The sequence below is a fragment of the Equus quagga genome, chromosome 20, assembly GCF_021613505.1.
Source record: "Equus quagga isolate Etosha38 chromosome 20, UCLA_HA_Equagga_1.0, whole genome shotgun sequence".
Lineage (NCBI taxonomy): Eukaryota > Metazoa > Chordata > Mammalia > Perissodactyla > Equidae > Equus > Equus quagga.
In genome coordinates, this window is record NC_060286.1 from 24,505,817 (window position 1) to 24,533,214 (window position 27,398).

The 27,398-nt window shown below is 36.9% G+C and overlaps 1 protein-coding gene and 1 non-coding gene across 3 annotated transcripts in view; both read right to left on the bottom strand.

The window, feature by feature from the left end:
- GTF2A1 (general transcription factor IIA subunit 1) overlaps window positions 1-27,398 on the bottom strand; it is a 52,827-nt gene that overhangs the window by 19,852 nt on the left and 5,577 nt on the right. The window contains exons 2-6 of one of the 2 annotated variants that reach the window (XM_046647197.1): window positions 23,681-23,782; window positions 9,030-9,234; window positions 7,220-7,284; window positions 3,288-3,327; window positions 1,402-1,535 (exon numbers count right to left, since the gene is read on the bottom strand). In XM_046647197.1, coding sequence (XP_046503153.1) covers window positions 1,402-1,535; window positions 3,288-3,327; window positions 7,220-7,284; window positions 9,030-9,234; window positions 23,681-23,782 — 546 coding nt within the window. Of the gene's footprint in view, window positions 1-1,401; window positions 1,536-3,251; window positions 3,328-7,219; window positions 7,285-9,029; window positions 9,235-23,680; window positions 23,783-27,398 lie in introns of both variants that reach the window. The other variant, XM_046647196.1, reaches the window with a different exon arrangement.
- On the bottom strand, window positions 7,848-7,991 carry LOC124231189 (small nucleolar RNA SNORA79). The gene has a single exon (XR_006886415.1). It is a non-coding gene; the product is annotated as a small nucleolar RNA SNORA79 (small nucleolar RNA).

Here is a 27,398-nt window from a genome sequence, read left to right on the forward strand (position 1 = left end):
GAAGGCCAAAGGCAGCATTCTAAATAGAAAAATAACATCAAGCAAAACCTAGAAGTAACAGCAGGACAAAATCCAGAAAGCTGTAAGCAGGCTAGATTAAGGCTCCTCCTCCAATCTTACCACTACATTCGTACTATTAAATTGACATTACGTGTTTATATGTCTTTCTCTTTTTAAAGTACCTAAGTTCCTCAAGAAAATAACCATTTCTCTTTCATTTTTGTCCTCACAGTACAACAGGTTAACACTTGGTACTCAAGTAGGTGCAAATATTTGTTAACTTTGATCTAAACAACAGCTGAGGCAGATAACAACTGGAAGCATGGCATGAAATAAACCTGGAGAGATGAAAAAAAACAAGATCCCAAAATAGACCTTATAAACCATGCTGAGGAGTTTAGACTTTTCCCAATAGACAATGGGAAGTCATTAAAAGATTTTAATGACTTTTCGGGGCTGGTCCCGTGGCCGAGTGGTTAAGTTTGCGCGCTCCGCTGCAGGCGGCCCAGTGTTTCGTTGGTTCGAGTCCTGGGCGCGGACATGGCACTGCTCATCAAACCACGCTGAGGCGGCATCCCACATGCCACAACTAAAAGGACCCACAACGAAGAATATACAACTATGTACTGGGGGGCTTTGGGGAAGAAAAGGGAAAAAATAAAATCTAAAAAAAAAGATTATAAGATTTTTAGAACAATGACTATAGAGTGGCAGTCAGGAGGACACAAGACTAGAGGCAGGGAAATAGATGAAGAGGATAGAACAGTTTTTAAGCAAAAAATCATGAGCATGAACTAAGGAAGTGATGAGAGTCTGAGAAAAGAAAACATATGAAACGTATGTCTCAAACATATGAAAGGACTGCAAATATGTTAAAAGTGCAGTCTGAAAAAAAAGGAACTATTAAGAACTGGGAGGACTTCATGGTACGTTGGATACTGAAGGCAAGAGAAAGGGAGAATTCCACACACCCTCTTCTAGAAAATACATAAACATCATGAAACTAGACTCACACCTGCCTTGTTCACTCCTGAATTTCCAGTCCCTTGCAAAGACCCTGATATGTAGTCACACAGTAAATGCTTGTTGAATGAATGCTAAATAACTAGCTTAGGAGACTGGATGGAGAGTGGTACAACCAGCGAACCACAGAAAAACACATTCAGGGGGATGATGAAGGATGAGTAGGGATAACAACAACTTAGTCTTAAACATATTGAATGTAAATTAAGCTGCGAGGGATACACGAGGCATTCAGAATGACAGGGTGTGTTGTACTGGAGAAGAGTCTAAGAATTTATATAGATAAAGCCATGGGAAAAGGGAAGGGAACCACTCAGAGAATTGATATAGAAGAATAAAAAAGAACCCCATGGTGATCACAACTCACGATTCTTTTACCTGCTGGATAACAGGAGCTTGTACTCCACCAGGCTGCATTTGTGGTATAACCTGCTGTTGCAGAACCACTGACTGCTGAGGCTGAAAGATATACTGGGCACCATTGGCTGCTCTGACCACTTGAAGAAGCTGGCCTAAAGCAAAATGTATGTAATCCAAGTTACCATTTTAGCAGCAACCATGTGAAAATAAATGAATTCACAGTGAACATCAACCACCAAAGGCCCTAGAAATTATCAAATAAGAAGTCTAACAATTTTATTAAGGGCCGTCATCCATACATAGTAAAGTATAATCCTTACCTTCTCTGACTTCCTTCCACGTTCAAATACATTGCCTAAAATGTTTTATTTTCCATATTTATCATCTTTATAAAGCTGTTTTCTAATCACGTTTTAACAAGAGATTATGAAAGTTGATTAAATTATCATTGTTAACATGTTAGGAGTCATAAGAGAACAATAAGTAAAATCAAGTGTTTCAGGGACTGTTCGTTTTTAAAGCTTTAAAGAAATGAAAGTATAGTAGTTCACTAACATCTTGACCGAAAGCTAACATTTTGAACCAAAGCACCACAGTACTTAGCTTCAAAAGTGCTTAAAAACAACAAAAGTTTGCTGAACCAATCATCATTGCCACATAACACTAACTGTACGACTGGCTTATACACACAGAACTGAATTCCTCTAACATGTTGTTTTAAATGAATCTTGAATTAATTAAAAAGCAAATAATTATAGGGGCAAGCCTAGTTGCACAGTGGTTATGTTTGTGTGCTCCGCTTCGGCGGCCCAGGGTTCACAGGTTCAGATCCCAGGCGTGGACCTATGCACTGCTCATCAGGCCATGCTGTGGCAGCATCCCACGTACAAAAATAGAGGAAGACTACTGCAGATGTCAGCTCAGTGACAATCTTCCTCAAGCAAAAAAGAGGAAGACTGGCAACAGATGTTAGCTCAGGGCCAGTCTTCCTCACTAAAAAAGGAATAAAAGTACACAATTATATCTTATTAAAATATGTAGCAAGATAAGCCCCAAGTTTGTTCTTCACAAATTTAGAAATTAACAAAACAAGTAATTGTATAATTAAGATAACAGAGAAAATACTTAAAATCCATGTAAATAAATTCTTCAAAAATTAATATGCTGGGGCCAGCCCAGTGGCACAGTGGTTGTGTGCACATTCCACGTCAGCGGCCCGGGGTTCGCCAGTTTGGACCCCGGGTGCCGACATGGCATTGCTTGGCACGCCATGCTGTGGTAGGTGTCCCACATATAAAGCAGAGGAAGATGGGCATGGATGTTAGCTCAGGGCCAGTCTTCCTCAGCGAAAGGAGGAGGATTGGTGGCAGTTAGCTCAGGGATAATCTTCCTCAAAAAAAACAAAAACAAAACAAACAAACAAAAAAATTAATATGCCAAAAATCACGAGCAAATTTTGTCAGTCTACACAGAGATACTATGTAAAATAGAAAGCAATAAATTTGCTCTTAAGATACTATAGAACTTACTTTAATATCACAAATTAATTCAAATTAGTCCAGTTTAACTTATTTGGCAGGTTAAATGTATTTAGCAAAAAACTAAGTAAATAAGCATTTCTATATAATCATACTTCATTCAATAATAGGATTCTCATTCACAGATCAAAAGCTCAAGTGCAATTCTCCTCTACGCATCCTCAACGACTACATTTTAATGTGCTATAGTCCTCAATCTTATTTTTAATAACCTAAGCCAAATGATAAAGGAAATATTAACATTTTCTATTTTTCAATGAAGACAAAACAAATGCTATATGGTACAATTTTCTAAGTTATATAAATAGTGGTTCTATTATTCCTGATTACCGGAATTTGTTAATATCTGTTGAACAGGAGTCACACCTGCAGGGAGTGCCAAGGTAGCAGCAGTAGCAGCAGCACTCTGAAAAACAAAGAAAAAAATCAAAACCACATACGTGCATAACAGAACTTCAGTTTATCTCTGGCATATCTTAACAGTATTTGAAGTTTATCATTTAGTATATAGTAAAATGAAAAGCTCTAACAGTAAGACTAACTCTCATTTTATAAAATGGTACAATTAAGATCATCTAGCCTACATGTCCTACCTAATTATTTCAAGCAATTAGAATAATATAACTGGGTTTTTTCATCTGGGAGAATGTGCTCTAAGGAAATCTCAGCTACATTAACAATGCTGTACAATATATGAAATATCCAGTCCATTATTTCCTTTTCTACTCTGTTTCCTTACTCCCAATTCCTTGTTGTCAATTAATATACTTGAGGCAAAAGTTTAAGTATCTTCATTTAGAAATCTTAATATTTTAAATTTATACTAGAATCAAAAGGTCTCTACAGAAAACCTTTTATCAGAAGACTATACTTGGAGTACTGCTGGCAATTCTAAGATGCCATAAGGTGACAATATTGGCATTATATCTAGGTGAAACATATATTAATCATAGTTTTATTAATACAAAAAAATTTCAACAAACTTTAATTTCTACATTTTAAAATGGAGTTAGTATCTGAAATTTAAGTTACAAAAATATACATGAGATTATCCTCTGAATTTCTTTAAGTCCAGAATAAATTCTTGATTTACTGTTTCTGAAGACTTCTTTCCTCAAAAAAAATTATACCATATTCTTACTGTTTTTTTATCCTGTGCTTGAAGTATTTCCATGTACCTAACTGTAACTATACATAGGTAGTTTTTCCCCTCCTCCCTCTTCGATGTTTTTAAGGTACCAAGCCTTCATATACTCAATCTAACCTATACATTTTTAGAAGCACCTCTATTTGAATAAGCATCAAGAGATAAATATAACTAAGTTTTGCAGATCTTAATGCCAGAGAAGTCAATGAAACTTGGAAAATTATACTCAAGTGGGTTAAGGAAATACAAGTACTATCCAGTCTAGGCTCTAGGTACAGCTTTCCAAGAAAAGATGTTTTGTTGTTGCCACTTGACAGGCCTAAGTAATTTCTGTATCTTAAGCCTGAAATTCCCACTATGTCCTCAGAATCCAGCTATAGCCCCCTAGGTTCTCTTTATTTTAAATTGGTAGTAGGGTACTTAAGTACTCAATATAAAATAAATCTTGTCTGTATAGGCAAATGAAAGGTACGCTCAGTTTAGGGAACATATTGGCAGCTACTTACTGTATTATTTAGGAATATTAAGTGCCTATAATTCATATTTTATAAAGATTAATAGATCTCCCTCCTGGCAAACTAACATAGCAGTTTATATAAATATAGCATACAAGACATAAAAACCACCTGCACAGCTCTGCATATTCAAGTTGCTATCAATAAATACGTGTTGAGTGATGTACCACACACAACCCATCTTTTATTACTGACTACTGAAAATTTCTTCTTGTATTCTATGAAATATCCTTAATATGAATAATGCATTACAGCAATCATAAAGAAAACCTGCAAAACTGGTTTGATATAAGGTCCCGTTTTATAAGTGCCCTGAAATAGCCTCCCACCTAACATATTATCAGTATCCCACCTTCTTACGGAATTACATAATTTTTCAACATGTTCATTTCCAAAGCATACATAGCTACTAAAAAGATCAAAACTGTTTTTAATGGTTGTCTTTGAATCAGCAATAAGAAGGCAAGCAAACAAAAACCCAAAAAACTTTTATTTGTAAAGAGTCGACATTGATGGTATGTTTCAGAACATGTATAAATACATGGAGCAAACGCTGAGTGAAAACATCAAGTAAAATGCTAAAATACAAATAAATACTAGTACATTTTACTGATTGAAGTTTCTGACCTATGAACTGTTTAAATATACATGCTCCTTACAATCAAGAAGATGTAACAAATAAGTAAAAGATGGGCCATTCATTTTGCGCCAGTCTCTTCAAACACATTTTTAACTCAAAATTCTCTCCCAAAACACTTCGAAACTAGATGGCCCTACTCCAAGTTATTCTACCAAACTTTCTGTTTTAAAATGACACAAGTTATTCCCTAGGAAACAGTCTCAAAAGTACCAACTGCAATATGGATTCTACAGTGAGACTTTATATTTTTAAGGGTGGAACCTAAAAAGAAATTTGGGGCATTAGACTTGAAATGGAATTTTTTTGAATAACAACAGTCCTTGTGAGGGGCCGGCCCAGTGATGTAGCAGTTAAGTACCTACTCTCTGCTTAGGTGGCCTGGGGCTTCCCAGTTTGGATCCCGGGTGCAGACCTACGCACAGCTTATCAAGCCATGCTGTGGCAGGTGTCCCACATATAAAATAGAGGGAGATGGACACAGATGTTAGCTCAGGGCCAATCTTCCTCAAAAAAACAAAAATACAAAAATCTGCCTGAGAAATGATAAGCATGGAATTTTGTGATTTTCACACAAAAGAAGCAATTCCAGTAACTTCAACTCTAAGTACAAACAGAGATCCTTGATACTTTGTGAATTTAAAAATTGCAAATTCTACTATCATGTAGAAATTTGCAATTTTATCAAGTTACAAATTTGTAACGCTGGTATATATAAACAAGACATTTGTCTAGTAGGTCAGCCCTGCTTCCTATCTGGCTTATAAATCACAAATGAGCTTTGAGGTTCATTACTCATCACTCACCAAACAGAAGTGATTTTTTAAAATACTGCTTTTCATTAAGAAAAAATCTAAATCTGAAAAGGAAATCATTGTTAGCACTAGGCTAAGCGATCTTTTTAAAAATAATGATTCTTTCCTTTAAATCAAAGATTTGGCTGAATTTAAGAATGGTCAGAGCTGAGACACCACTAACAGTCTACATATTTTAAACAGAACAAAGAAAAGCCATTCTAATCAGACTTCAGTGTTTTATAAAAAAGAAAACCTTTAAGGAAATAGGTAAAGATCTTCTAAGGACCTGAAGGAGTTCTTTCAATTTTACAGTTATACTATACTATTTTGATGGGAAACATCATATGCCCTAAGTGAAATTTGAAAATTTAAGGACTTAGGAAGTTCAGTGGACTTAGAAATATCAAGTCTAATATAGAATAAATTCAACTGGTTAAAATGCATTTTAAAGTAGCATTTTACTATTGTAATAAAATTTACTAGGCTATGCTATGGTTACATCAGAGCAAAAGTTTTTAAATGTTTGATCCTCAAAATAGTTATCTTCAACTATCCAAACAGCTCATTTTTTTATTGTTAAAAAGTTCTAGGGGTCAGCCCAGTGGCACAGCGGTTAAGTTCACACGTTCCGCTTCTTGGCAGCCCGGGGTTCACCGGTTCGGATCCCAGGTGCCGACATGGCACCACTTGGCAAAAGCCATGCTGTGGTAGGCGTCCCATATATAAAAGTAGAGGAAGATGGGCATGGATGTTAGCTCAGGGCCAGTCTTCCTTAGCAAAAAGAGGAGGATTGGCAGTAGTTAGCGCAGGATTAATCTTCCTCAAAATAAATAAATAAATAAACTTCTAATTCTTAGCATTCCTGACTGCTTGTAATTAACAAATCTTCCGAAACAGAACTATATTTGGCCTAACATATTTGGTAGGTCCTCTAAACCTGTTTTCCAAAAATACCAAGTGGTGAAATAGCTCGCACAAAGCATCATTCTTTTGGTATTTTCAAAATAAAACTGCATAATTTTATATAAGTATCAAGCTAAACTTTAGACCCGCTGCTAAATCCAATATTTAGGAAACCAAATAAAACAGGCACTTGCTCAAGTCTTGAATAAACTTCAAGTTGTTACCATACAACATATCTGGGCACAATCATAATTTCGGTTAGAATAAGTAGAGCCAAAGTGCCACGTTCTGAGCCTCACCATGTTTGATGCATTCATGTGTTGTATCAGCTTCGAATCAGGAACAATAACTTGAGGTGCTGCAGCTATAAAAAAACACAAGCACACATACAAACAAGGAACCATAAGGCTATTTCACAATCATAAGGAAGTTATACAATGTGGAAAACTTTTTTCATACTTTCCACATTTTCTGCATTCAACCATTTGATGTCTCAGAAAGTTATAAATTTCTATGGTAAATAACAGTTATAATATACCCACCCTATACAGGAAAACATCAATTAAAAAAAGAGATTTGAGTAACAATAACTAAGCAGACAAGGGAACTTAGGAACATAAAGTAGTGAGATGCATAACACCTAAAAACATATACATTTCTGCACATTCTTACACTGGCAATTTTCAAATGTAATTTAGTCTTGTCTTGCTAACTCAGCATTAATTGTTTTACTGATATAACGCTACTGCTGGAATGAGTTATTAGCCCATTAAAAGTGAGCTAAACAAGTTATAACTAGTTTTTTTTTAAGCTACGTATCCCTTTTCTCTCAAGTGACAACTGCCAGAATCTTAAGTTACTTCCATCAACTTTTAAAAAGATACAAATCAGAAATAATGGCAATGCTACTTAAGTGTAAAAGGAACTAAGTGTTTGATCCCGCAAGTTTCAGAGAATAAACAGATAATTCCATTATCCTAATATTCTCTGAGTGAAGAAAATCAAATTTTAATTTATGATGACCTAAAACCCTAGTGCCAGGCCTGAAGGCAATAGGAGGAACAGTCATCAAAATAGACCAAAAGGATAAAATTATTTGATGCAAGGTATAGAATAAAACCAAATATTAAAAGTCTTATTTGATACAAACAGTAAAATAACCCGAATAGACATTTCTACTGTGCATCACTATCAATTTTAAGTCTTACATATACTTTCAGATGAGGCAAATGGGTCAACAGTTACCTTCAAATAACTTTTCATTTCCCTTCATTCTCCTCTCCAATAACAAGACTTACAAAACTCAAATGCCTAGGAATTCTGTATAACTGAATAAAAATGTTTGTCATGACAGAATAAACTACAAGTAATGGATCAAGCATCTTAGCCTTTTCAGGACCCAGATCTTCCTCAGCTGTGAAATGTTCTAAGAGCTACTTCATACAGCCTTTGTAAGACCTCAATCAAACCAAATTAAAAAATGACTTGCATAGGTACAAAGCACTATGGTCACAGTATATAAACACTTATTTTTCTTACCTTTAAGTAATATAAATTAACATATGTTATATATCTACTCTTCACTTAAATCTAATTCAGTCAATTTAATAAATTACCAGGGAACTGAAACTTCAGATTGCCAAAGCATAATTATAAAAATCCTCTAGCGTTTAAGATATATTTATAAAAACTAAATTCAAATATGTCTTTGAAGGAACAAATCAGTTTCATAAAGAAATGAGATAATTTTACTATATGAAATACTGAAACCCTTAGTAAATAGACCTTTATAGACCTGACTTATTTTAGGAAATCCACCATTATGCTGCCTTCTCAAAAGAAATTAATACACTTATTTTAATACACATATTAATAAATTAATACAATTATATTAATAAACTTATCTGACTATCAGCTCAGGCTTTCAATTAGTGACTTGTTTATCACTAATATACAAATAGGATCCACATTTTATACAAATTTATATATAAACACACACACACCTACTCCCCTCAGCCAATAGAAAAGAGAAACCCAGAGTATCTCTCCTCTTTGAAAATGACAAATTTCATTTCCAAGTTGTAAGTAGGAAAACATATCCAGTCTCACCTTGTTGTGATGCAGGAATAAGGACCTGCTGGGTCTGTGCTTGCTGAGGCACTGTCTGCTGTGGTTGAGCTTGCTGATGGTGGTGGTGGTGGTGATGCTGCTGCTGCTGGGGTTGATGCTGCTGTTGAACTTGCAATAAAAGCTGCTGCTCTTCTGAATGAAATCCATCTACTGCCCTAGATTGCATTAGTTTATTCTCCCATAACTAAGGCAAAGAACATTAAGGACTTCTAAGTGACAGGACAGATAACTCTATATGACAGGACATATAGACAAAACATATTTTGCTTACCAGTCTGTTTATAAAATTCTTCCATTTTCAAAACTGATACAACCACAAAAATCAACCAATCTCTAATTCTTACCCAAGTGTATGCAATAATGAAAACTAATTTTAAATTATCAAACTTCATTTTTGCTACCTTAGAGTAATGAAGAATTTCCTTCTTTTTCTATTTTCAACAAACTTTCTACAGTAATTCCTTAGTTACCAGGCAGAGTTTCATACAAGAAATTTTTTGGTAATCAAAGATTATCCTATTTAATATCAAATCCATTATTAACTATTTTTATGGAAATCTTTCCCTAATACAATATTTTCTAACTCTTAAACAACATAAAAAACATAAATTCATCTTTTCCTGATTTGAACACTGAGAACATTATAAAGGCAATCCTCAAGGTGGAAAAGCTCAATTCTCCATCTGTCTATCCCATCCAAGGAGAAAGAAACCGCAAGGTTAATGCTTTTACAGGTATTCTCAACCCTCCATACTTCTTGAAATTCCCCTCCCTCTTACATTATGACAAGGATTGACAACCCTTCTCTGCTTAGCCACTTCTATTTTCTCGTCTCACCCTAAGACAGCTTCTGTGATTGGGGGGGGGGGGGGGAGCGGGGGGGAGAAGTGGGCAAAAGGAAGAAGGAAAGGAAATATTTACAACTCTTCCATCCTCCTTCCTAACACATTTTCTCTCTACTGTTTAATCTAGAGAGCTTGAACCTTATAGGAAATTGCCCAAGAAAGTAACAAACCGTTCCTTAAAAAAACAAGTGAAATTTAATTCAGTCATTTTGTATACAAGGACCTACATTTACTTTGTTTTTTCCTCTAGGATATACTCTTGGGATGCTGCCTAACTCACTTGAGGTTTCTATCAGATCCTTCAAGAAGCTGCTCACAGGGATTTTTATAATCTCCTGACACTTCCAACTGTTCCAGAAATTCTAGATTTGTACTGTATCTACATCATACTAATAACAATTCCAGCACATCTCTAATGGCTTACTGAAAAAGTAAACTAAAGGTCAATTTCCCACAGCAGCCATTCCTCTAGCAGACTCAGTATTTAGACCTGTCTGAAGACTATTCTTACAGAGACAGTAACAATATCCATCTCATGGGTTGTTCTGAAGACTAAATAAGATATCCATGTAAAACATTTACCAGAGTCTAACATAAAGTCAGTGATCAATAAACGTTATTATTATGGTGGTGGTATTAATTGTGTAAGAGAGCCTTACACCAGAAGTCGGGAAGCCAGTTACTCCTGGTTTGGCCACTAATCAGCTTTGTGGACAAATCATTTATCTTTCTTGGGCATTCTCCTCATCTAAAGAGGGAAAAAGGTGACTTACATTACTTCTAAACTCAATTCCAGCTAATAAATCTAAGTCTCTGCAAATCCCAGACTAAAAACAGCTAGGGTTCTTCCTAAGGTAACAAAGGACTACTTTTTGAGACCCCAAGTGATGTCTGGTTTATCTCTGTAAAGTGGGCACCTAGCATAGCACACAGTACAAAATAAGCACTTACGTGTTGAATAAAACACATTCGGACTAACGTATTATATAGAAAGGCTCCCAAAACAGTCTGCTATCACCCAAACTTTCTATACTTCTCTGCTCCAAAACAAAGCAAAACCCAGCTTCTTGTGAGCCAAAAATCAAGAAAAAAAGTACAATTAATTAATGCTTTAAGATACAGTCTTTCAAACTATAATTTCCTAAATTTAACGCTTTAGTTTTACTACCTCCAATTGGTCTACCCACTGCAATCTGACCCATCACTTCAACAAAGCTTCCCTGGTAATGGCAAATATTAATGAGTATATATTATGTGCTGCTAAGTGCTGGGTACCACTATTCACCTAGCCTCCCAAGTCAATGACCTACGAGTCAGAACCCACCCCAACACTCCATCATTATTGTCAATTTCCCTTCAGAAGCATTGCACCAATCTATTCCTACTATTATGGCCCTGGTTCAAGTCTTTTCCTCCTGCTAGTACTACTACAAAGTATAATGACTGAGCTCACTGAGCTCCCTGCATCAAGTCATATACTCCACAGATAATTATTGAGTATCTCCTATATGCTAGACATTGTTAGAGACATTGAGAACAGACAGTGAACAAATCTGACAAAATTCCTTGTGCTCACAGAGCCTACATTCTAGTGGAAACTTGTCTTTCCAACCTATTCTCTATAAATCAGTGGTCCTCAAAACGCAGTCCCAGGGCCAATATCAGCACTATCCGGGAACTTGTTAGACATACTAATTCTCAGGCCCCACCCCAGATCTACTGAATCAGCAACTCTGGGGGTGGAGCCAGGAATCTATTTGAATAATGTGTCCAGGTTATTCTGAAGCACGCTAAAGCCAGAATTGTTGCTTTAAAGTCTAAACCAATGCTTTTCAAACTGCAGACTGCAACCCATTAGTGGGTTGTTAAAAGGCAATTTGGATTTCTTTGTAAATGCAATCGAATTAAAAAGAAAATGTCAGACTGTATCCATATCAAGTCAGACTCTCTGGAGCAGAACTCCAAAAATCTGCATTTTAACTAGTACCCCAAGGAATCTTTCTCACTCTAAAGACCGAGCTCCTTAACACAGTATATGTTACCTCTCCAACTTTAACTATAACTTGCAATCCATTTTCTAAAGGTGACAAACTACTTGCAGATCTCTGAATAGAGCAAAGATATCTCATATCTGAACCTCAGTAAACTACTCCTTATGACTAGCAGTCTTCCCTTAGGATTCCCAAAACAATGCAAATGTCAAAGTCACACAGCCTCAGATAAATCACTCACTGCCTCTATATCTTAAGAGATATTTCTATCATTATACTTTTCACACTAAGTCTACTCTCTCTACTGAAGTATGAACTCCTTCAGGGCAGACATAATGTCTTATTCAGGAGCTAACAAAATGACTAAGAACTTACCAGACAGTTAATATTGATTTCAAAGAAGAGAAGGAAAAACTGTTGTTTTCTAGCATAGTGTCTCTCTATAAGAATGCTACGAACATTCTAGGCAGGATAATTCTTTACATCACAGGGTGGCACCACAGAAGTGTATAAGATGCAACATTCCTAGCTCTAGCTTACTAACTGTTAAAGGTGCCCACTAGTCATTATGACAGGTAAACACAGCCCACACGTTTCCAACTGCTTTTGGGGGTGAGAGGAGAGGACGGAAAGGGGGTATTGGAGCAGTGGTCCATTGAGAATCCATATTTACTAAGTACCAAAGACTATTCTAGGTAATATAAAAAGTACAAAAATAGTACACATATTTAGCATTAAGCTTATAATATCAAATAATGTAAAGTTCGAATTAGTTGAGTGTTTTCTGTTTTTCTCCAATTTCATTTTTTGCATACTTTTATTTATCAAAATATTTTATTTTTTAAATATCAACTGTTTAAAATGGACAATGTAATACTGTTTTGGCAACAGTCATCATATTACTACTACTGAAGACAACCAAGGATACTGAATTGCTATTTACTTAGAAAATAGGAAGAACTCTTTTCCGTCCACATTTTTATAGTACTCTTTATTTCCCCGACACAGTAGCTATTATTTCTGGCAGTTCTACTTCAGCAATCTTTGCCAGGTTTCTGAAATTAAACATGGAGAAAATTCATTTTCTTTTCCCCAAATGATTCAGATGTGCATCCGAACATCACGTTTACTAGACTAATAATGAAGTCGTACTGTGCACTTCATAAGTACTTTAAATGTACAGGCTCATTTTTCACAAAAATCCTATAAGACAGACATTATCATCTCCTTTTTACAGAAAAAGAACCCGAGGAACAAGAAGTTAGGTAACTTATCCAATATCACTAACTAATAGCAGGCAAGACCAGGACACGATCCAGGCAGTCTGACTCCAATGCTCCCAGTCAGGGCTAGAACCTGAGAGTGAAGAGTGAATGTCCTTTAAATTTTGCACCCTAGGCACCTTGCCTGCCTCACCCTAATCCTAGCTCTGGTCCAAATTTCTAATCTCTAAACTGTACTGCTGCTATCAGAGTAGTTCTAGTCAAAATTCTGGTATCTTCTTTTTTACAGGTAAGTATTACATACATATCATCTGGAGACAAAAGGCTTAGGTTCAAAATCTCTACCACCTGCTAAATGAACTCGTCAAAGCATATTCCTCCTGAGTCTGTTTTTGGATCTATAAAATGTGATCAGATCTACTGCTTCCCGGCAGTATACTGGGCTAGAAAATCTAAATGATTCTCCTACTTTCACAGAACATCTAGCTCCTGGATAAAACATGAGACGACTGCATTTCTGGGCTCCTTAGAAACGATATTGGGGAACAGAACTTCCCCAAAGGGCAAATGAAGTAGAATAATAGATTACTGTTCAACTTATGGTCCAAGTATTTATATGTAACTAGAGTATACTTAGAACGGTGGTTCTCAATGAGGGGGACGGGGTGGTTTTGCCCCCAGGGACATTTGACAACGTCTGTAGACATTTTTGGTTGTCAGAACCGAGGGGTGCTACTGGCATCTAGTGGGCAGAAGCCAGTTATGCTGCTAACATCCTAAAATGAATAGGACAGCCCTCTAAAACAAATAATTAACAGGTCTAAAGTGTCAGTAGCACTAAGTTTGAGAAAGCTGATCAAGAGGCAGATAAAGTGAGTTTCAGATTTGTCTCCAAAGGAGAAAATTCTCCTCACTTTGTTTTATTGAGAAGAGAGGCCATGTTTTATATCTCCCATAGTACTTGCTGTTTGGATATCAGTAGGTCTGACAGCAGAGAAATCAGGATGATTTTATCATTCACTTTGAAGAGGATTTCTACACTGGCATGCCCTAGTCACCCACCAATCCAAAAGACAATTTACATTCAAATATAGATTTAATGAAAAGCAAGACTATGTTTTATGTGTCTTTCTCAACCTCCTATAGTTCATACACTAAAATAGGCCAATAGTGTTTCAAGAGATAAGCTCAAGAATTGGGCTGAATTTTTTTTAATCATCTCCCTTCCTGCATTGTCTGGTTAAACTTCAAATTACATGCGCTCTCATTAGTCATCTTAATTCATAATCTAATTTACTACTGTATTCTTCACAGTCATATGGAAGCTTTTGATAAAAGTTTGAGAAGTGGCCAAAAAAGAGAAAGGAAGGGGCAAGAGCTAATGACAAAGTCCTTTATAAACCATAAAATATGAAGTTAATGTTAGTTTTTATTAGCAAGAATGTCTAAACCTGCGGTATCCAATACAGTAGTCACTAACCACACATGGTGATTTAAATTGAAATTAATTGTATTTTAAATAAAAAGTCAGTTCTGCAGTTCCACTAACCACATTTCAAATGCTTAACAGCCACATGTGGCTAGTGGCTACCATACTGGAGAACACAGATACAGAACATTTTCATCACCACAGAAAGCTCTAGTGGATAGTGCTGGCTTGCTGTCAAACTTAAAACCAGGGCACATTCTGAAAATTCTAATGAGATTCTGAAGAAATTTAGTGCAGAGAATTAAAATAACGTAAACTCATTTCAGTCTAACAGTTTTATTTTTAAATCCAGTTACAACCCAAAATAGAAGAGTATGCTCCATTTAAAAAACAATGAAAATATTAAACTACTTTGTTCAGTTAGACTCTAGAGCCACATTTGTTATTAACCACTTTATTTAAATATTTACTTAATGCCAATCACATATGCCAGGCATCGTGGTAGAGGCTGGAGATTCAAAGCTGAATAAGTCTCAATTTCTGTCATTAAAAACTGTTCAGGGAGCAAAATGGCGGAGTGAGCTGACCCGGGACTCTCTCCCCTCCAAAGTACAACAAAGGACTGAAAAAAAAACAAACAAAAACAAAACCTGAATTTCAGCTAATGAAGCTAATGCCAGGACTCAAAGACCTACAGTATCAAAAGACAGAAGACGGAGCCCCTACTTACTGCCCGCCTCGGAGGAGCTGGAACGGAGTAAGAGAAAACATCGCTCCATCCCCTAGAAACTGGGATCGCGCGTGGGTCCGGGAAGGAGCGGGGGAGGGGCCGCGCGACCAAGGGATCATCTAGGACTCCCGCCGCCGGTACAGTGGAAACCCACTGAGGGGGCAAAGCTTCTGTGCATGGGGACCCCATAAACGCAGGGCCCTGGGAGACCAGAGAACAGAACTGATCGAATCCAGATCAGCGCGGAAGAGAAACCACCCCTTGCCCCAGCAAAACGCACTGGGTGCCGACATCTTGCCCGAAGGCAGAGAGCTCAGAACACGTGGCTCTCGACCCCCATCTAGTGGCGACAGGCAGTAACTGCAACCGAATTCTACCACCATGCGAAAAAACCGCTCCTCTACCATGCAGCAATTTATAAAAGCTCCAGACCAGAAGGAAAACAATAAAAACATAGAATTAAGTCCTGAGGACTTGGAATTAGGTAAACTAAATGAAAATGAGTTCAGAGTAGCTATAATCAAAAAACTCAATGAGGTAGAGAGAAAGAGAAACAAGCCGAGTTCTGGAGTTACTTCACAAAAGAGATTGAAATTAAAAAGAAGAATCAAACAGAATAACTAGAGATGAAAAACACAATGGACCAGATAAAACAGAATACGGATTCCCTGAATGCCTGGGTAAACTCCATAGAAGAGCAAATTAGCATAATCCAAGATAGACAGGCGGAATGGCTCCAGACAGAGGAAGAAAGAGAACTAAGGATTAAAAGGAATGAGGAAAATATTAGAGAGATAGCAGATTCAATGAGGAGAAAGAATTTAAGGATCACAGGAATTCCTGAGAACGTAGAAAAGGAAAATGGAGCAGAAAGTGTACTTAATGAAATTATAGAAGAGAACTTCCCAAATCTAGGGATTGAGGGAGAAATGTGTGTAGAGGAAGCTTTCAGATCTCCTAGATTTGTCAATGTAAAAAGACCTACTGCAAGGCATATAGTAGTAAAAATGGCAAAAAGGAATGACAAAGAAAGAATACTCGGGGCTGCACGACAAAAAAGAATTACCTACAAAGGAGCCCCTATCAGACTTTCAGCGGATTTCTCTGCAGAAACCTTACAAGCTAGGAGAGAATGGAGTGACATATTCAAAGCTTTAAAAGATAAAAATCTTCAGCCAAGAATACTCTATCCAGCAAGAGTATCCTTCAGATATGAGGGAGATATTAAATCTTTTCCAGACAAACAAAAGTTAAGGGAATTTGTAACCAAAAGTCCTCCACTACAAGAAATCCTCAAGAAGGCTCTCATACCTGTAAAAAGAAAAAAGGGAGAAAGGGGTCACAAACCACAGAGTAGGGAGACAGATAAATAGAACCAGAATAGGATAGCAAATATTCAACTATAGCATTAGGATAAAGGTAAGGACCAAAGCAAAGACGATCTTACCACTCTAACTACAAACACATAACACAAGTTGGAACAAGAAATGAAAATAATAATTTAGGAGGGGAAGAGCAAAGGGACTAAATTAGTCTAGGCCAAGTAAGTAAGAGACCACCAGAGAATAGACTATATTATACATGAGATTCTAAATACAAACTTCAGGGTAGACACTAAACTAAACAACAGAACAGAGACACAAAACATAAATAAGCAAAAATCTAAGAAACCTAGCATAAGAAATTGAAGTATCAAATACGTAGGATAAAGCACACAGGAAGAGAAAAGCAGGAAAGCCAGATAATGAGCAACAGATTGACAGCTTTAAGTCCACATGCATCAATAATCTCTCTGAACGTAAATGGATTGAACTCTCCAATAAAAAGACACAGAGTGGCAAAATGGATTAAAGAACAAGATCCAACAATTTGTTGCCTCCAGGAAACACACCTCAGCCGCAAGGACAAACACAGGCTCAGAGTGAAGGGGTGGAGGACAATACTTCAAGGTAATAGCAAGGAAAAAAAAAGCAGGTGTTGCAATTCTTATATCAAAGTGGATTTCAAAATAAGACAGGTAAAGAGAGACACACAGGGACAATATATAATGATCAAAGGGACACTTCATCAAGAAGAAATAACGCTTATAAATATCTATGCACCCAACATAGGAGCACCAAGGTTCATAAAGCAACTATTAACAGACCTAAAGGAACATGTTAAAAACAACACAACAATAGTAGGGGACCTCAACACCCCATTCACATTAATGGACAGATCATCCAGACAGAAAATCAACAAAGAAATAGTGGAGCTAAACGAAAAACTAAAACAATTGGACTTAATAGACATATATGATCACTTCACCCTAAAAGAGCTGAATACACATTCTTCTCAAGTGCACATGGAACATTCTCAAAGATAGACCATATGTTGGGAAACAAGGAAAGCCTCTACAAATTTTAAAAAATTGAAATAATAACAACCATCTTCTCTGATCATAATGCTATAGGGCTAGAAATTAATTACAAAAAAAAAAGCTGAGAAAGGCACAAAGATGTGGAGACTAAACAATACACTACTGAACAAGCAATGGATCATTGAAGAAATTAAAGAAGAAATCAAAAAATACCTGGAAACTGAAACTGATAACATGCCATACCAACTCATATGGGATACAGCAAAAGCTGTATTAAGAGGAAAATTCATCGCAATATAGGCACATCTTAACAAACAAGAAAAATCCCAAATAAGCAATCTTAAACTACACCTAACTGAACTAGAGAAAGAAGAACAAATAAAGCCCAAAGTCAGCAGGAGAGAAATAATAAAAATCAGAGCAGAAATAAATACTACTGAAACGAAAAAGGCAGTAGAAAGGATCAATGAAACAAAGAGCTGGTTGTTTGAGAAGATAAATAAAACTGACAAACCCCTAGCCAGACTTACAAGGAAAAAAAGGGAGAGAGCTCAAATAAACAAAATCAGAAATGAAAGAGGAGAAATAACACCAGACTCCACAGAAATACAACAGATTATAAGAGAATACTACGAAAAACTCTATGCTAACAGAATGGATAACCTAGAGGAAATGGATAAATTCTTGGACTCCTACAATCTCCCAAAGCTCACCCAAGAAGCAGCAGACAATTTGAACAGACCAATCACAAGGAAAGAGATTGAAACAGCAATCAAAACCATCCCAAACAATAAAACCCCAGGACCAGATGGCTCCCCTGGGAAATTCTAGCAAACTTTCAGAGAGGATTTAATACCTATCCTTTTCAAGCTATTCCAAAAAATTAGGGAGGATGGAACACTTCCTAACACATTCTATGAGGCCAACATCACGCTGATACCAAAGCCAGACAAGGACGCCACAAAAAAAGAGAACTACAGGCCAATATCACTGATGAACATAGATGCAAAAATTCTAAACAAAATTTTGGCCACCAGAATTCAGCAATTCATCAAAAAGATCATACATCATGATCAAGTGGGATTCATACCAGGGACACAGGGATGGTTCAACATCCGCAAATCAATCAACGTGATACACCACATCAACAAACTGAGGAATAAAAACCACGTGATCATCTCAATAGATGCACAGAAAGCATTTGACAAGATCCAACAGCCATTTATGATAAAAACTCTGAACAAAATGGGCATAGAAGGGAACTACCTCAAGATAATAAAGGCCATATATGACAAGCCCACAGCCAAGATCATACTCAATGGGCAAAAACTGAGTGCCATCCCCCTGAAAACAGGAATGAGACAAGGATGCCCTCTATCACCACTCTTATTTAACATAGTACTGGAGGTCCTGGCCAGAGCAATCAGGCAAGATAAAGGAATAAAGGGAATCCAAATAGGGAGGGAAGAAGTGAAACTCTCGCTGTTTGCAAACGACATGATCTTATACGTAGAAAACCCCAAAGAATCCATTGGAAAACTTTTAGAAGTAATCAACAACTACAGCAAAATTGCAGGGTATAAAATCAATTTGCATAAATCAGTAGCATTTCTATATTCTAACAACGAGCTAACAGAAAAAGAACTCAAGAACACAATACCATTCAAAATCGCAACAAAAAGAATAAAATACCTCGGGGTAAATTTAACTAAGGAAGTGAAGGACCTATATAATGAAAATTACAAGGCCTTTCTGAGAGAACTGGATGATGACGTAAGGAGATGGAAAGACATTCCATGTACGTGGATTGGAAGAATAAACATAGTTAAAATGTCCGTTCTACCTAAAGCAATCTACAGATTCAACGCTATCCCAATCAGAATCCCAATGACATTCTTTACAGAATTAGAACAAAGAATCCTAAAATTTATATGGGGCAACAAAAGACCCCGAATTTCTAAAGCAATCCTAAGAAAAAAGAACAAAATGGGAGGCATCACAATCCCTGACTTCAAAACTGACTACAAAGCTACAGTAATCAAAACAGCATGGTACTGGTACAAAAACAGGTGCACAGATCAATGGAACAGAATGGAAAGCCCAGAAATAAAACCACACATCTATGGAAAGCTTATCTTTGACAAAGGAGCTGAGAGCATACAATGGAGAAAACAAAGTCTTTTCAACAAATGGTGCTGGGAAAACTGGAAAGCCACATGTAAAAGAATGAAAATTAATCATTCTTTTTCACCATTCACCAAAATAAACTCAAAATGGATCAAAGACCTAAAGGTGAGACCTGAAACCATAAGGCTTCTAGAAGAAAACGTAGGCAGTACACTCTTTGACATCAGTATTAAAAGGACCTTTTCGGACACCATGTCTTCTCAGAGAAGGGAAACAATAGAAAGAATAAACAAATGGGACTTCATCAGACTAAAGAGCTTCTTCAAGGCAAATGAAAACAGGATTGAAACAAAAAAACAACCCACTAACTGGGAAAAAATATTTGCAAGTCATATATCTGACAAATGCTTAATATCCATAATATATAAAGAACTCTCACAACTCAACAAAAAATCAAACAACCTGATCCAAAAATGGGCTGGAGACGTGAACAGACATTTCTCCAAAGAAGACATACGGATGGTCAATAGGCACATGAAAAAATGCTCATCATCGCTGATCATCAGGGAAATGCAAATCAAAACTACACTAAGATATCACCTTACACCCATTAGAATGACAAAAATATCTAAATCTAATAGTAACAAATGTTGGAGAGGTTGTGGAGAGAATGGAACGCTCATACACTGCTGGTGGGAATGCAAACTAGTGCAGCCACTATGGAAAACAGTATGGAGATTCCTCAAAAAATTAAAAATAGAACTACCATATGATCCAGCCATTCCACTACTGGGTATCTATCCAAAGAGCTTGAAGTCAGCAATTCCAACAGTCCTATGCACCCCAATGTTCATTGCAGCATTATTTACAGTAGCCAAGACATGGAAGCAACCTAAGTGCCCATCAACAGATGAATGGATAAAGAAGTTGTGGTATATATATACAATGGAATAGTACTCAGCTGCAAAACAGAACAAAATTATCCCATTTGCAACAACATGGATGGACCTTGAGGGAATTATGTTAAGTGAAATAAGCCAGTTAGAGAAGGATAATCTGTGTATGACTCCACTCAAATGAGGAATTTAAAAATGTGGACAAAGAGAACAGATTAGTGGCTACCAGGGGAAAGGTGGGGCGGGGGGTGGGCACAAAGGGTGAAATGGTTCACCTACAACACGAATGACAAACATTAATGTACAACTGAAATCACACAAGATTGTAACCTATCATTAACTTAATAAAAAAAATTTTTTTTTAATTCAAAAAAATAAAATACATTAATATGAAAAAAACTGTTCAACAAAAAATTGGTGTATAACCTCTAAAACATACATGTAATTTATATGTTCTATTACATACATTATACTAATACATATATTCAAAAAGTCAAATGTACAAAAAACGCAGGTGGAGATATCTGGTCTCAAAGACAGCTCACCTGTCTTTAGAGAGAACACCTTGATTCTACTGGGACCAGTAGGAAAAATCAATGTCCCAGACTTTGTGAAAAACAAGAGTAGATGATAAACAACCTGGATTGACTACTAGTTTGACCTAAGGTAAATTAAAATCTGGAACAGATTTTCTATACCTAAAAATGTGGTATGTTCCACATAAGGTCACAGAACTATAAGGACAACCATTACATTATAAAAGTGTAACATACATTGTAAAATATTCACTCCATTTAACACTAAGGAATCAAAATAAGTTTATTCTCTTTTTACTTATCTCCCAGAGATACTTTATGGTATTTGAACAGATTATATTGCTGTTCATCCAACTCATTTCTCAGAGCTGGCATTCTTCCACTTGTATTTTCAGATATCTACTCTTTACTTTTAGTAATCATTATATTTCTCTCAAGGTAAATAAATATTTCCTCATTTCACTTAAACCTATGTATTTTTCCTTCCTCATACAGGCAAATTCTTACTGAAAACTCTACAGAAGTGGCCCACAGATGCCTAAACACTAAGATATATTTTATCACCACAATAAAGGTGAGATTTGCTTTATTTAAAATAATAAGTTGCTAAGTTGCAGTCTCCCACCTCTGTTGAATGGATAAATAAGATCACAACAAATGTTGCCTAGCATTTGTTAACTATGATTACTTATTGGTACTTAGCTCTAAAGGAGCTAAAAACCCAATTTCTAAGGCAGCAGTTCTAAAACTTTTTGGTCTCAGGACTCTTTCTCACTTTCAAAAATTACTGAGGGCTGGGGCTGGCCTGGGTGAGTAGTGGTTAAGTTTGTGCACTCTACTTCAGTGGCCCAGTGTTCGTTGGTTGGGATCCTGGGCACAGACCTACATGCTGCTCATCAAGCCATGCTGTGGTGGCATCCCACAAAGAAGAAGTAGAAGGACTTACAACTAGGATATACAACCAGGTACTGGGGCTTTGGGGAGGAAGGAAAAAAAAAGAGGAAGATTGGCAACAGATGTTAGCTCAAGGCCAATCTTCCTAAAAAAAACATTAGTAAGGACCTCAAAGACCTTTTTTAAAATTATAACTAAGACTTTTTAAAAATGTTTACTAATTCATTAAAAAATAACAACATATCCATTACACGTTAACATAAATATTCTTAATGAAAATATCCATATTTTCCAAATAAAATTTAGTGAGAAATGGCTTAAAAGAAAATAGCTGAATTCTCACATCTGCTTTTGCATTCACTTGGTTGTTATGGTTGAAGTATATGAAGAGCTGGGAGCTGAGTAGTTAGGAAGGGAAAAAGCATTTTAGGTAACGGTTTCTTAAGTTAGCTGCAATGTAGAATATGAAACCACACACCAATGAACTTTTCATATTCTTAGATTAAAATCCATTAACTTATCTTTCATTTTGAAGGAATTTTGCCATATCATGCACTGGTCATTTGGAACATATGAGTTCAGTGAATTATGCAGATATTCCAAATGCTAATATACTTCATATAATATCAAACAATTGCATGTCTTAATATCAACCCTGATTGCATCTTGACCCTTAAATCAACATCTTTTCAATATTAAGGGCATCAAAATACGAAGCATGCATACAGCACTTCTGCTGCATATGACAGTTATCTCAAGGAAAAGCACTTCTGCATTTAAGTTGCAAGTTTAACTGGTCAGTTTTTTCACAAAACACAACTTTTACTGGAAATATGACACAAACTATGATTATTCAGACTTGGGCATTTGGCCAACCTCATGGACCTCCTGAAAGAGGCTGTAGGGAAACCCCAGGAGTCCAAGGACCATACTTTTAGAACCACTGTTCTGAACGATAAGGCAAAAATACTCCATGATTTTATGAGTCATTACAACACAAATGTTAAATAAAAATATCTAAATATTTCTGCTTAAATCCACAGAAATCCAAGAGACAGAAAACCAGCTCTCAACGTAAAATATGTTTATAAACTCAACCTCTGGCTCACATAAAGAACTGGATTCAAGAACATGAAATTCTTTCAAGCACTTATTCAATCTCCACAACGTAAATACATTTTAGAATACAGATACATTAAGACCATAAAAAAGAAAAAAGAAAAAAAAGTACAGATATGTCAAGTAACTGACCATAAATGTAAAATGTTAACTGTCCATTGACAATAGCTAATGCTATTGCCAGGCACTGTGCTAACTACTTTCCATGGTTATTACACTTAATCCTCAAAACAAACCTATAAGCTAAGTACTAATTCCCATCTCACATATAAGGACACTGAAATATTAAGTAGTTTGTCTAAGGTCAAAGGAAGAGTGGATGGTAGACTTGGGCTTTAAAACCAGCACCCTTCACTTAACTATATTGCTTCCTGCAGAACTGTCAAATGTTCAAACTACGGAAAAATTACAGATTAGTCTCTGGCTGAAGAAAATGTTAAAAAAAAAAAAAGTATGACTATTAAAAAAAAGGCAAACTCACAGTTTTTAGTTCCATCAGAACTTGTTCATCGACTCCATCATCCAAAAAGATGTCTCTCACATCATTAATAACATCTTCAATCACAGATCTGTATAATTTAGGCTTTAAAGGAAAAATAAGACTGTTGAAGATGATCGTTTCTCACCTATTAAAAAACATGTTTTCACAAATTCCTAACATATTAAATGTAACAGTCATTTTCCCAACTATAGAAAACTTATTTTAGAAGATATAACTTTAAAAATATGGCCATCCTAATAAACATTTGCCTTAGTTAAAAGGGATTACTGGATGACTGCGTATTTTAATAGAAGTTTTAAGACTATTTAATGCAATTCATATGCAGAGGGTCCTTACACACACAAGGTCCATACAATTTCCAGTTATAATTTCCTTTGTTGTAATGTGATCCAGTAACAGCTTTATGGGTTGCTATGTCTAGTTCCTATTACTCCTTGCTTGGTTTGACCCCTGTTCTATCTCATAACCTCATCACTAAGTCTTAGACTTTAGAGAATCTTACGTCCTGCAGTCATTTGTCTGGTAGGAATCTGCAACCTAATGAGTACTCAAATCTAAAAATTATCTAATTTCTGTTTTCATTACCCAGGCTGTACATTTAATCTATACCACAAAGCTGTTCATATACCCATAATAACAGGTCTCAGAGTCCCAAAGGAACGAGGCGCACTGATCTCTTTCCCAGGATTTCTTTCCTTCTACTACTACTGCCCAGATGATGCTATAGAACAGAATCATGAACACCCTCAACGTTTCTTTTTTAAATTATTATTATTACTATTATTATTGGTATTGCTTCTAGAAGGTTGCCAGAAGAATAAAATGAGAATACATATCAAAACACCTTCAAAAGTATAAAGTATTTTTTAAAAACCTTTCAAAAGGTGGGAGACAGAACAATTTGCCCAACCCACATCCTATTTTTAATACATTAGACAAAACACAGTTTGCATGTTAGAATGATTAGAGCTGCCTCATTATAAATCCTATCCATTATCACAGAGTTAAGGTTAATAGCCTTTTCCTTTTAATGCTTTGTCATTATTTGCGTTTTAGCTTGCTTAAGGTAAAAGTTACAGGTTACCCAATAAAACTAAGGATTTGCTCTCACTGGCAAACTTCAAACGAAATAAATGTTTCAATAGCATCTCTATCACCAAAACTGTTATCACAAGGGAACCCACTAAGAAAATGTGTCCTTGCCTAGTCAAAAATATAAATAATGACCTCCTCCATAAAACTTACCTCAACCATTAAAAACTATTTGTTCTTTTTTCTATTACAACCAGAAAAATAACTCATGTATCTGGGTTCTCGCCTTTGCTGTTCCACTCACTAACTTGTCTTATTTTGCCAAATCTGCTTCTGTGAACTTTAAATTATTCATGCGTAAAATGTGCATCTCTACACCGTCTCCTTATTTTAACATTCTGATTCTATATATAAGGAAAGTATATCTGCCTAAGGGTATCACCTTATCTATGGCAATTTAACTACTGAATTACAAAAATACATTTATAAAGTGTTGTTTTTAAAACCAATGTTTCCTCAAGGGATTACAAAGAGGCACTGTAATTTTTAATTGGTGGTATAAAACTTAAATTGATGATATAAATTATTTTTGCAGCAAACTAGGTGTCTTCATCACCCCTAAAAATCTTCTGCTTGGAGATCTAGACATTTGCAGGTACAAATGTGCTTTCTTCTGGCACTCCCTAATTAATGAATCAACCTTGCTTTAAGATTCTGTTTTTGTGCCATAATTAACCCAAAACTTAATGACTTAATGGATTCATAAGCACTAGAGTTGAAAGAAGGGAAATGTTTATTCTTCATGAACTATACATATAAAGAATAATTTAACAGAACTGTTCATAAGTTGAAAAGTGCTCAAAATCCTGATGTTTTTAAAAGTAAGTGGGTACACAGGCACTATTTGAAATACGCAATTTCCAAATTATTATTTAAACTGCTAAACTTTCCTTGAGCCAAAGTTTTTGCCTTTTACGAAATAGAAAGTAATTTAAGAGGTTTGTCCTGCTTTTCAAAAAACACACATTCAAACTCAAAAACTGGTAAATTAAGAGGCCATTAGTGGCATTATCTAATGATTCATTAGAAGGTTCCCTTCAAAATGTTAGTCCCCGAAGCGATACTGGAAAACACACTGGATTAATTTCTATATTGGATATCATACTAATATCCAACGCAATAAAAATCTCGTCTACCTAGAATTCCAATTTTTTAAAACCCAGTTTGCACTATAAGCCTCCTCACTCTCATCACTCACATTTCCCCTATCCAGAAATGTACTGTGGACAGAGGTCCTACGTTGAAGCCCGAGGCACTCATCTATTTCTTTGAAAAGCTTCGTGTCTCTGATATTTATTATGGGAAAACATAATGAAATATTAAGAGCTATATTTCTAACACATCTCCTAAACACTTGATGAACACAGTACTACCAAAGTCAAGTCCTCTGCAGCTAACAGTTAACGTAGAAACCATTTTTTTCATTCCCGACAACGCACGCATCTTCTAATACAAGAACGACTGGACATCTGAGCTAAAATTCTCTTTAAAAACAAAAAGAACAGGAAAATTAAAAAAGACAGCAGTTCTCTTTTCCCCTAGCAAAGACGGCAAGTCCCAGCTGCGGCACCAAAACAAAAACTTGGGGCTCTGAAGGCAGCCCCCTTGGGCGCGAACATGACAGCGTAAGGAAAGGACCCAGAAATAAATTGAGCTCTGCACGCGCCTGCCTCTCGCCTCGGGAGCACGCACCTCCCAGCCCCGCTCTCAGCAGCTCTCACTATTTAAAGCCGGATCTGGTGTTTAAATGGAGAGGCGGTGACGTAGGCCTGAAAAGCACCTTCCCATCCTGGCAGAGTCTATATTAGAGAGCGGCAATGGCTCTATATAAACAGGGCAGCCAAAGGGAGGAGGACCACAAGGCTCAGGGACTGAAAAGCTGGGTACGCGGCCGCAGCCATGATGGATCGACCCGAGTCGCCAACGGTACGGAGTCGGGCGGCCGCGGGCTGGTCTGCGGCATGCGGGACCGGGCAAAAAGGTGTTTTAGGGTCAAAATAAAAAATACGAGAGTGGGGTGGACTAGTGAGCACATTGCGTTGGTGACTGAAAAGGTTATTTATGTGACTGCTTTTTGCAAACCTACGTGATCGCAAGTAACCAAAAAGGGACGAACGGGGACAAGTAGGCAAATTTCAAGGCGAAAGCGGGGGCACTTTGACCACTGTAGGCTTTTTTTTGTTTGTTTTGGTGCTTTTGCTAGTCGCAGGTACGATGGGGGTTTTGCTTCCCCTTCGCCATTTTACCGATTCGGAAGGAACCGAGATAAGTGCTTTTCAACCTTCGTCCTTTTTAAAAAAAAACATAAAATGGCCCCAGTGAAGGCTCCCTAAGCACAACCGCCAGAAACACCCCCAAGGACCCCCTGAAGTAGCCATTAACCTTCCAAGTGGGTCACGGGGGGTCTTGGGGATTCACCCAATTCCCCCGACGCGGTTTTTGTCGGGAGGCGGCTCGGGGAGCCCTTCTCGAGCCGGCGCGGCCGGGCCCACCTCGGGGGGCGGCGGCGGCTCCCCTCCCGCCCTCCCGCCCGGCGGCCGGGGTCTGGGGCCGGGCCGCGCGCTCGCCCCGGCCCAACCGCCTCCGCGGCCCCAGGCCCCGCCGG